General features: G+C 41.0%; 1 protein-coding gene across 4 annotated transcripts in view; it reads left to right on the top strand.

Moving 5' to 3' along the window:
- ccdc148.L (coiled-coil domain containing 148 L homeolog) overlaps positions 1 to 11,737 on the top strand; it is an 88,195-nt gene extending 76,458 nt beyond the window's left edge. For all 4 annotated transcript variants that reach the window (XM_018235799.2, XM_018235798.2, XM_018235800.2 and 1 more), the window contains 5 exons: positions 3,519 to 3,659; positions 6,606 to 6,724; positions 8,872 to 8,989; positions 9,734 to 9,874; positions 11,480 to 11,737. In XM_018235799.2, coding sequence (XP_018091288.1) covers positions 3,519 to 3,659; positions 6,606 to 6,724; positions 8,872 to 8,989; positions 9,734 to 9,874; positions 11,480 to 11,626 — 666 coding nt within the window. In that variant the 3' untranslated portion in view covers positions 11,627 to 11,737. The remainder of the gene's footprint in view (positions 1 to 3,518; positions 3,660 to 6,605; positions 6,725 to 8,871; positions 8,990 to 9,733; positions 9,875 to 11,479) is intronic.
- Positions 11,738 to 12,277: the final 540 nt, after the last annotated feature.

Below are 12,277 nucleotides of genomic sequence, written 5' to 3'. Positions count from 1 at the left end.
CCTGTTTTTGCATTGACTGATTTGGCCCATATAGGGCAGGTTTGCAGTTTATGTATCATGTATGGGCCCTTTGTGATGGCCTCCCTGATAGATATTTGGACCGATATTTATCGGACACATTTAAAAGTCCCATTGACATGAGGGCTTAGTTAATGCAATCCTCTCCCAATGGCCTGCATTTGCCTTCATTATAATCCAATCGTCAGCCAATGGGCCAAACCATTAAATCATAGTAATATTTTGTGACCTGTATGGGGCAGACTGAAATTACGTACCCAGAAGAAGGTTACTTGGAGGGCTAATGCAAATATGGTGTATAAAACATGTAGTGACTTCATCAAGTTAACCTATGCCATTATGTTTTACATAAATATAGTGTACCTTTATTTATATTGTACTTTTATGCATTGTATGGCACTGCAGCTCCTTAACAGAGCTTTACAAATAGTCATACATACATACATACATACATACATAACATATATAGGAAACAGGGTATATTGCCCCTTTAAACACAGCAATATCTGATGCCATTCTTACTTCATCCTCACAAACCTGACTATTTCAAAAATGCTGTTGTATTTCATATTTTAAATTGCTATGAATTCAGCAGCATAATGTATAATTCATAGTAATTATCATTATAATTATCATTTGATTCATATAGAGAAAATGTGTAAATGGAAATTATACAGTCATCTTAAAAAAAAAACATGGCAATTATTTCCTTTCATAACTTGGGTACAGAATGTTAAGTGAACTTTCTGTGTTATTTACAGATTATGTACGAATATCAGGGCTTTATTATGTTAAAGCATCTTTTCAGGTTTAATTAAAGCCACATTACCCTCTTTTGTTATTCTTTTCTATTAGTATCCCTTTCCCTATCTTCTGTTAAGCAGTCAGAGCCGGAGTTAGCACTCAAGGGGTTCTGGGCTTTGCAACATGGCTGAGATCCTGATCTGAGGGAAACAAGTAATATAAATAAGTCATAGAGTTCAGAAATGTGGCAGTTCAACATGAATCTACTGAGGGCCCTGAGCAAATTCCTTAACCTCAAAACCAGATCTGAAAATGGTTTCTGCCTGTGTTCTCCTTAGCATTGTTTGTCCCATAATCCTCTTTGTCTACTCCCATACCCATTCTGGCAGTCATTATTAAGTGTGATAACCTTGCCTAATGGTGAATAGTTAAATGTAGGTGTGAGTCAACTGGTTGGGTCTTGCAGAGCATTCTACAAAATATGCTTATCCACTTCTCCCACCTTCCACTCATACTCATCATCAGTGAGCAGTAGGATGAAAACAGACTGCTTCCAGCTCTAAATTATCCACAAATTAATAGAACTAATGCCCAGACCTTATTTTAAATGCAGGCAGAACTATTTTGGTGTTATAAACATATCAGCATTTGCTACTGCTTGCCCCTAAATGACTCATTTTCTCCAGAGAGCTCCATGCTACAATAGGGTAAATAATCTGACTAGTGCCTGGCTGAGAAGCACAGATGTAGGTGAGTAATCAAGTAGGGACGCCTGATGTTGTGCTTGGTAAAAGGGAAAAAGACAAGCTGTACTGTGTGTCTATAGTTCCTCAGAGGCACTATCTTTCCAGTAGGATTACCGTGTAGCTCTTCTCCCGGTCATGTTATGGGGATACCCTGATTGGATTATTAAAACTACATATTATAGGGCCTATAGCCTAGGACAGGGCTGTCCAACTGTTGGAGGTCAGCGCCCCCCCCCCCCTTGTATGGCTCCCCACATGAAAGTCTGCCTGCTGTGTTTGCTTACCATGTGTAAAATTTAAAAGGTATCACTACAGAGATTAACTGGCCCCTGCATTGTTTAAACCTCAAATTCAGACTGTAATCCCCTGTATTGTTCACACCTGTGATCCCGCTGCATTGTTCACACTTGTAGCTCTATTGTTCACACTCCTAAAGCCCTGTACTGTTCACACATGAGAGCCAGACTGAAATTGCCCACATTGTTCACCTGTTGGGGGGCACCAGCACTGTGTCACTGTATATAGTACATCTTAGAGTGGTTCTGATAGGTTTCCCTGTCTCCTGCTCTGTTCTGCCTTCCACATGCTCCCTGCGTGTGCCATACTCTGCCTGCCCTATGCTCCCTTTGTGTGCCATACTCTACCTGCCCTATACTCCCTGTGTGTGCCATACTCTACCTGCCCTATGCTCCTTATGTGTTCCATAATCTGCCTGTGTGTGCCATACTCTGTATGCCCTATGCTCCCTGTGTGTGACATACTCTGCCTTCCCTATGCTCCCTGTGTGTGTGCCATACTCTACCTGCCCTATACTCTTTGTGTGTGGCATACTCTGCCTGTGTGTGCCATACTCTGCCTGTGTGCGTGCTGCTCTGCTCTGTGGAACATAAGACTGGTATTTGTTAGAGGCCCCTTAGATGTTTAATCATGTGCTGTGGGTGCTGTGTTATCCACAGGGGAGGAGCAGGCATATGGATTTAAAGGTATGTCTTAATATGACTAATCTGGACATGGTCTTGTGGTAACATGGGTGTGGTTTAAAGTGGGTGTGTCTTAAAACAGGGAGTAGTCAACACTGGCTTCCATTATCAGCCCTCCACCATGTAGACCAGAAAAATTCTGGCCTTCGGTACCACAGAAGTTGGACAGCACTGGCCTAGGACATACATGAAGCCATTAGTAGTATTAACTGGCAATGCAACATATGGAGCTCAGGTAGTATTGCAAGGAAAACACTACCTGTCAAGTTCTTCATCTCTTCAGAAAGTGGCACCCAAATGCGGTTCTGTAAGAGCCTTCAATTACTTTCTTAAAGTTTTTTGCAATTGTTCTATTATGCAAAAAAGCAATATGGTTACATTGGAAGTCCACGGGGCCGTCTGCAAAAAATGTATAAATGACTCCTTACCCAAGCAGAAACTCATATACCAGGCCAGTGGATGCCCTGCTAAATTTGAAGCCATTTGGGGATCATAGCTGGAGGTGAATGTGCCACCCCAATAGAGCCCCAGGAATTAGTAAAGAAAACATGGCTGATGCTGTAAAAATGTGTGATGTCCTCAGACTGGTAACCTCCCCCCAGCTCGACTCCTCTCTCACTCTATCTCTTTCTTCCTTTAATTTTAATAAAGGGGCTGCTCTCCTCTGTTTTGTTTTAAAACTGAAATGCAAAATAAAAATTTATATTAAAAAAAATACAAAAAATGCATCACCCAGCCTCTGTAGGGTATGTATGGACAAATGCCAGAGAATGCCTCTTTCATCTTACTATTTTAACTACACTAGCCCTTTGACACCGAACTGCTGCTTGGTTGCTATGGGTAACAAATCTTTGTTCATAACCCTGATATATACCTATACATACACTTTGCAACTATTTATCCCAGTGCATGGAAGCAGCAATACTTGTATTACGTTTTTGTGATGCAGCTGTCCGATAAATGTTCAGGAATGTATTTTTCCCCCCTTGTCACAGTGTTTGTTTGATTGCCTCCCAACATGCCGTTCCAGGTCACGCAGTGGCGCGCACACCAAGAAGAAGCTGCAAGATTAGAATCTTCAATTGCTGCCAGGGAAAGGGAACAGAGAAAACAACGAGAGAAACACGAGAGAGAAAGGGACAAGAGTCGCAGGGCAGATGAAAAGGAAAAAGTATGAAATTACCATTGTTTGTATCTGCTGTATAACACGTCTAGACCAAAGATGTCTGACCTGTGACCCTGCTGCACTACAGCTCTGTTGCTATCAGCGAATGTTGGGAGTTGTAAATCAGCTTGGACACAGGTCAGGTATACAGTAACTAGCCTTGATGAATCTTATTCAAATCTAATTATCCCCACCTAGGGATGTATTTGTTGGTTTAGCAGCCTTTTTCCAAGAACAATCTAGCATCACTAAGGCTTCAAGCAAGTCACTGCTCCCCTGTTTGCCTCTGCACTGGCTTCTAAATTCCTCTCTGAGAGTGTGTGAGTTTGCTGCAGCACTAGAGAGTCTGCGGGGAGTCGCAGTGCTGCAGAGATACACAGGTCTGCACTGCAGCAAATCCTTTACCACTATAGCTGCTCTGTGTGTTTCTCTGTGATCTCTGTATATTTACATGTGAGGCAAAATAAATGGAACTGATTCATGGGGGAATACTTATCAAAAGGTAAAAATAGAGCTTGCCAGAGGGGAGATTTACAGCACTCTCTCTCTCTCTCTCTCTGTTCACTTGTATAGGATTTTTTAGGGGAGATTTATTATAGGGTGTAAATAGAGAGCTGGGGAATTCGCCTCTGCAGCAACCCTTATATTCACACTTTTAAGGGTACATTAATCAAAGTGTGACATTAGAGCTGATAACATTTGATAAATATGCCTTACAATTCCATCAAAAAAAGAGGGATGAAATTTTACTGTAGTGAGTTCTAATTTTACACTTTGATAAATCTGCCCCTTGTGTATTTAGAGTCTGTCTCTCCCAGTGTCAGACTGGCCCACGGGGATACCAGGAAAACTCCCGGTGGGCCCAGGGGTCAGTGGGCCTCTTGCTTCTAATCATTTGGCCTATTTCATGGTCATTCCTTATTTCTTTATGAGAATAAAGAGGCTTAATAATGTAAGAATAGAGTATAGTATGTAGAGAAAAGAGACTATGAGAATAAAAAGGTTGAGTGAGGAGAGGAGGTATAGAATAGTTTGGAAAGTGGGCCCTCAGCCCAAGGTTTTCTGGTGGGCCCCTGGCATCCCAGTCCGACACTGGTCTCTCCTCTTCCATTTGGATTTCTATAATGACATACATATACACTATAGTTCCTTTATCATTTACATCTGATGAACATTAGCCTTGAAGCAATATAACAGAATATTAACTGCCATGAAAATAGTTTTGATAGTTACACTTATTTCTTGTTCATTTAACCTTAATATGCTGGGTGTATTAACTGCATCTAATGTAGATGCTTGAAAATATAGTCCCTCTGATCGGCCAGTGGGATGGCTAGTTTCTTCTGAGGATGACATTCAGCTACAGGAAATTGATCAATAAATGTGTATAAACTTCCATAACAGGTAGTGGTCAGGAGTATATTTGTAAGAGGGCCATATATGGTGTATCTTTATTACATACTGGAGCTCTGAGGAGAGGCAGAAACAACAGTGGGGGTCATTTATAAACTTCGCGCAGGGCAGATTGGTTCGCAAAGTGAATATATTTGCCCTGCGCATGGTTTTATTTATAAAGCTGAATAAGAGGGTGCATACAGAATTGCGAATTTTTTATTCACAATGCGAATGTCTAAAGTGGCTTTATAAATATGTCACAATTCGCAAATTGCGAATCTTTATGCGCACACTCTGAGACTCAATTACGCCACAACTTTGATGGCGGATAAAATATTCGCAAAACAGTTTTGCAAACTGCGAATTTAACGCTATTTTCGCGCACAACAACCTCGCACATTGGGTGCGCTCGCGCAAACTCCTGTCTCATTTGTGCGCCATTTGCGAATATTTATTCACACTGCGAATTCGCAAAAACCGGAAAGACGGGCAGAGCAGTGCAATATATTAGCGCTCAGCAAAAAACATGCGCAATACAACCATTTGCGAAAAATATGCGCTGCGCGAACTTTATAAATGACCCCCAGTAAGTTCATCGAGCCTAAGGATGACCTGTACTTGTTCTCTCTATAATGATTTAATATACAGTAAAGGAACAATAACTAACTTCTATACTCATAAGCTTTGAGTTAAGGTTCATGAAATACCAGTTGGTATAGAAAAGGAAACAGAAGGAAAGAGAGAAAAGATAAAGTAGAAAAAAACATAAAAGCATCAATTACAATACTTACAAACGTTGGCTGGACATGGTTAACTGGAAAGTACCAGGGCCAGCTCAAGGGCAAGTCCCTTAGGCCCATCTGCCTAAGCTTAGTGCCTGGAACCATAGCTGAGAAGGAATTAGAGGGAACATTGTCTGGAACTGTCTTTCTGCTGCAGAACTCTGTAGAGCACTAGAAGTTTGCTTTGTTGTATGATTGTGGTATTGTACTGCTCATTATACATTTTCTTTAGTAATTGTACTGGCATGCCCGGGGTTAATGTAGTGTTTAGGATCTATTTTCTGCAGTGATCTTCCAGGTGGTTGATGTTAAAGAGGGCTTGGCCTAGCATTTTCATTGCTGATATTAAAAACTACTCTCCCCCTTAAGATTTCCAAATGCTGAGTTTTTATATTCTGCTGAAACCTAAAATGACTAATATGCTGTTACTTTTCCTTTTATATATTTAGTGCTCAGCCCTGAGCAAAAGCTTTTTACTTACATTTTGAAAGCATGCAGTTTGCTGAGTCAGCAGAACGAGCAAATGTTTCCTTGTGGTGCCGGCTCACGTTCCTGACTGTTTTACTTATGGTTTTTTGTTTAGTAGAAATGATATCATCAATAAAAATATAGTGGGAAGCTAAGAGGGGCACTTGGGCAAGACAGCAGCAAAATAATAGCTTTCTCAGGAAACAACGGGAAGATATTCTATCTGTTGGGATTTCATTGAGCAGCACTCGTCACGCAGGTTCAGGCACATTTTAAGTTTTGATTTTCTTTTCGCCTCACATGACAGATACAAAAGTACAAGGCTGAAAAACAACAGGCGTGGGAAGAACTCCAGAAGAGAGACCTGCAGCGCCTGGAGCAGCTCAGGAAAATAATGGCCCAACAAGCTGAAAAAGACAAAGAAAGGTAAGCAATAGACTTAAAGGTATAGGCACCATCCAACAGTGTCTACTGTTTCATAACCTCACATGGGGTAGTGTAGATGCAGATGCAATGTAGATCACAGAAGCCAAACATAAGCTTGGCTTCTAACAGCAGTACAGTTCATTGCTGTGGGTTACTTGACCTGCAGCACAGTTTGATGTTATACACAGGCTTTAGCACTATGTTATTTTCTTTAATATAAAGAATTAGGTTTTAGCATCAACATATATTTTAAAAATAACTTGGTTTTGGTGGCTTCTGCATACTTAGCCCTTTTTTCTTTTGTAGCATCCAGTGAAAGAGGAAATTCACCTTGAAATTAATTTATGTATAATGACGGCAGTGGGATGTCATCAGTGCAGTGTCCAACCCTAAGGCTTAGTTAGCAGCAGGGAAGCTTTAAGGGGAAGTAGCTTCAATGTCTATACTCTTCTTCTGGGCTTTTAAAACAGCAGCCCAATACTTGGCCTACAGTAGTTCTTTAACACTTTCAATGCTGGTGGTGTGCTCTAAAGAGACACCTTGAAATTTTCGGATGCAGTGGAATATTGATTTGCCAGTATCCTTGGGAGGCTATTACGTTACCTGGTATCCCATTCATACATTTTGAAAGAAGAATATTATTATTTTTATATTATTATTAAAAAAATGAATTCCCTTGCCCAATATTAATTCTTCTGTCTTATTGTATCTATATCAATATCCACCACTAGCTGGCAGCTAGAGCTAATTAGTGGGACTTTCTGGCAAGGAATAGGTTAAAGGGTTTTCATCAAGTAACATCAGCTTTTTATAGTTGATATTTGATGTTTCAAGAAAATGAATAGTTGCAAGACATTGGCAAATCTGCAAGAATGGTATTGATCCTTTATGCTCCAGTAAGCAGAGCTACATGCACGGCACAATTTCTAGCCTGTGTAAGCAGAGATTTATAGTGGAACGTTCATAGGTGGGCTGCTACTATCCCTCCTGGGGAACAGGGCACTCACACTGCTTAAAGGGAACTCACTTATAAAGCATTGATTATCTTAAAAAGAATGAAAGTAGGTATCATTTACATGCTAAAGCACTATAACACTATTCACAATGGTACCTGTGCCTACACACTTGGGTTATGTGTAGCGCTGGTTCAGCCTGCTTTGATGAAATGCATGCAAATGCATGAAAGGGGCAAAGTCCTTAAATGTTGGACAGGCAATCGTCCTTTTAAGGTATATATATATATCATTAGATAGATTATAGGGAGTATATCCATGACCGCAGACAAAATTACACACGTGACCTTAGTACTCATTCAAAAAATACTAGCAGGGGTGATCCTGCCCCCTCTGCTGCCCCTTTACTGCCCCCTTCCCCCCCATGCTCACCTTTTCAGCACCAGAGGGGTCTGCTCTCTTCATTAGAAGAGCCAAATTTCCAGTGTAAAAACTGAAAATTCGCTCTTAAAGTTGCCAGGAGGTAAGTTTTTCAACTTGACTCATTGGCACAGCGCCAGAACACTACAGCCTTGGTGCAGACTGAAAATCTCAGTGCCAACAGGTCAAAGGCAGTCCTGTACTTATACCAGGTGATAAGTGCAGGGATCTGTTGCAGTCTGCACCTGCCAGTGCTCCTTAGCGTGTGCATCTGAATGACAAATTAGTGAATTAGAGTAGGGTTGCCAGCTGTCATGAAACCAGACAAAATAGATAGAACAACTGAAATGCAGAATTCACATCATGGCCCCTAAACATCATTGCCCCCCCCCCAGCATCACCGCTGCTCCATGATTTCGCTAGGCAGAAAGGGAGATGCCTATATGCCAACCACTGCACACCACTCATGAATACACCTCTGTATTCCTGGGGTACCCGGGTCCAAAATGCAACACAGAGACCTGCAGCACTTGTAGTGTGGGCATGTGTGCAAAAAAGCACCTTTTTGTACCTTGCCCTGCATTTTGTAAATGACCTGTTATATATGTCTCTATACAGAATATTCTGTTTTGGGCACACAATATAATATCCACTCATTATTTGCTGCCTATTTACAGCACTTAGTACAGTTTCCCTTTAACTGGAAAATATTCTTTCATTACATTTCTAATATGGGGCACAACCCCTCACTTGGACGATGTCCAACTTTTCCAGAGTTTTGTATAGGCAGCAGCTGTTGGAGAAACGCCTTTTAGAAAAGAAAGAGTGGGCCTGGCTAGAGGAACAAGAAGAGGAAGAGAGGCAGAGACGGCTTGAAGCCTTGCGCCAACAGGTATCCTACACTGAGCTATACATCTCCTAGTAATGAGGCTGTCTGCAATAATGATTTGTGCAAACGAATTCAATCTTCCAGTCCTCAGCATTCAGAGCTAAAGTGTTTGAGGTCTGCAGTCACTTGGGTCCTGTAAAGACCTCTAACGGAAATCATCAAAGAGCTCTCCGGTGTCAGAAAGGGTTTAATGTATTAAGAGTTAAGTAACGCCACAACTCCCTTCTGATGCAGCTCTGTAAATTATGTTTGTAGGATAATGCAAATGCATTAATGCCTGACCTTTGCAAAGATTTCCTAATGAGTGCTTTGTTATGAATTACACCGCTGGTATTTCAGCTTCTAAGCATCAGAGAGACAGCACTGAGCTTTTCATACGGGGACTGTACATGTACTTTGTATGCAGCCTCCATATCCTACCCTAAGGAAAAGTCATTGTATAGACACATACATACAGGATGTCCCATTGTCTCTCATCACATGTACAGCACAGACTTATGTTTTGTTTCAGGGAGGGATAAGCTACAGTGTTGCAGTTTGAACATCCCTGATATTTACATATAAACGTTATTCTTACCTGCCCTTGAACAGCCTAAAAAAGTGGCCTGTTGAGTTTTGCACTATATAATGCCATCCGCTAGTGGAACAAAGCATAACAGGAGAGAGATGCTTTTCACTATCATATGGACGGTTATACTCCCACTTTATCTACTTCTTTCCATTCATTTATCTGCAATTTATTTCCAGGTAGCTGTAATTGCAGAATTTGATCCAGTGAGAATGATGAGTGACACTAAAGCCTCCAAGGCCAGGCTGGGCATTGGGATTGAAGAAGAATTTTTACTCCAGAGGCCGCTCTTTCAATTGCACACATACAGCGAGCAACAGGTGATTACTTTTATTTTACTTTATTTTACTCTAAGGTCAAGGGTACACATGCCAATTCTCTATTATGTAAATACTGCACAGTGACTTATTTTGGGAAACACATGATTGCATGAGGTATTGCCTTGTGATCTGAGGGATAGAAATCAATGAGCACTTTTGCTAATAAGACACACATTCGCTTCTACTGACGTTTAGTGGACTGAGGCCTAAGTCTTACTGTGTACTATACACACTTGCCATCATAGTATCCCAACATTATGGACCACAAAGCCATCAACCTGCTAGAAATGTCAGTATATGACTATAGATATGCAAATTTATACATGTGTCCCTCACCCAGCATGCCACATTCCAGTATAGCACTGTACCAGTCTATGCAGTTGGATCTGAACTGTAATGACAAATGGTCCATTCACAAGCTATGACATAGGCCAGTTGCAGCATTGTACTAAACTCCTTCTCATACCCCTGTGGGGGGTTCAGATGATGCTGCCGCTGGGCAACAGGCAGACCTTTTTTTTCTTTACTGCTGTAGCGAATCACATACAGTAGCTTTAGTGTCAGTAGTAACAGCTGAATTACCTGTTTTAAAAGAAGAAGCTTCACATTTTCATGGCTCTTCGGAGCATATGTAACTGCTGGAAGCACTAAGCCACCCATTGAGGGCTACTGTCTGCCATAAGGCTCTTTACTTCTTTGGATGAGAGCTAATTTTAAGCAAACTTTCCGAATTAATTGTATTTGATTTATTTTATATTCTTAACAACAAACACTAGTATACTTGCACTTTAAATTGCTCACTATTTAGCCTTCTGTATTTGATTGCCACCCTAGCTGTTCCCTTCAGCATATCTGTCTGTCGGCCAGTGTCCTTTCAGCTTGGTTGCTTTTGCACAATTACCTAAAGCTCTGTTTAGCTGAGTGGCTTTTTATCATCAGGGGTGTCAGCTCACCCGCCTTTCAGCCAAATCCTGTATGGCCAAGCAGATTTGTTGTCTTGCAGCCTGGTACTCTTTGAACTCCACAGAGTGGGTGCCCTTGTAGTTATGCTTCCATTGTACTGTACATTGTGATGCACTTGTACTTTTCACTTTGCAGTTGCAGCCCTCATCACTTGGTTTTTATTTCAGAATCTAAAAACTATTATGTTAAGCTTCTTGGGTCCTTAGGTTCAATGTAGACATAGTCAACTTCAAGAAGATGCTGCCCCCCTCCAATAAACTGATAATGCCAAGGAAAGGGCTAGGACCTTTATTTGTTATGCCTTTGAGACAAGTTCAAGAACACTAAAGGGTACAAAATTGGGCCCTTAGTGCTTATTTACATAGCACGTCTGAGAAATTGTTGTGTTCTGTACTCCTCACTTGTTCCACCCCAGCCCATCACTCTTGAATACAGACAGCCCTATATTCTAGGTTTGTGCCTGCCCCACTTATTGTTAATGGGCCATTAGGTCACTGCAGTAGACTAAGAGCATGGTTAGTCAGCATGTTACCTGTGCTCTATGATGATGAGCCATTTGTCCTATTTAACTGACAAGTAGACAGAGTTCTCCAACCAAATCCTTCATTTCTCAATGCAGAGAGAATTATCTTGTTTCTGCAGATCATATCTGACCCCAGAATTCGCATTGAGATGGCGCTCAGAGAGGCAGGACTCCATCAGACCATGTACGCTAAGGAAATCTTACCACAAATATCACCACCCAAACCACCGAGGAAGGATATGGAATCCACTGTATTTAAAAAATAGATCTGTCACTGTGTTTTCTGCAGACGTCTGTCCTGCTATAAAACCAATACAGTGACATTTTCATTTAGGGTGAGAAAAAATGTGTGTCATATTAAACCCTCCCAAAGTCTTTTCAAGATGATTTTTTTTTGTGAACACTGGCAAGTACATTGCATTTGATTGCAACGCATTACTGCCCCCTCAGGTAGCAGATGATAATGCAAGTGGTGATAACCCAGCGAATATGTTGAACCAATGAATCAAGTGTCTCACTATAGTTAAAACAGAAACGTGTACTGGGCTCTGTAGGATGAAGTAGTAGAGTAGAGCAAAGATGGATGGGTGCAATGTCTTCTACATTCATAAGTTCTACATATCTACATTTATATGATCACAGATGCCTTTATAAAAGGTAAGGCTAAAACCGCTTTGTGGGTTAACAGGTCAACTGCAAATTTGTCCTGAAAGACAAATGAAGGCTTAAAGGTCCCCTTTATTTAAACACTGAATGGCTTTTCTTTGTAAGTAAAACAATGTATCTACGGCGTTTGTAAGCTACTTTCTTCTAAATGATGTTGTTTTGCAGAGCAATCATCCCACCATGTCCCAGAGTATTTGGCCACTTGAGAACACCTTTATAAGAGTATGTTGATAAATTGGCCTTGTCACAGC

Source organism: Xenopus laevis, chromosome 9_10L (assembly GCF_017654675.1).
Source record: "Xenopus laevis strain J_2021 chromosome 9_10L, Xenopus_laevis_v10.1, whole genome shotgun sequence".
NCBI lineage: Eukaryota > Metazoa > Chordata > Amphibia > Anura > Pipidae > Xenopus > Xenopus laevis.
This window is presented reverse-complemented; position numbering and strand designations above follow the sequence as displayed.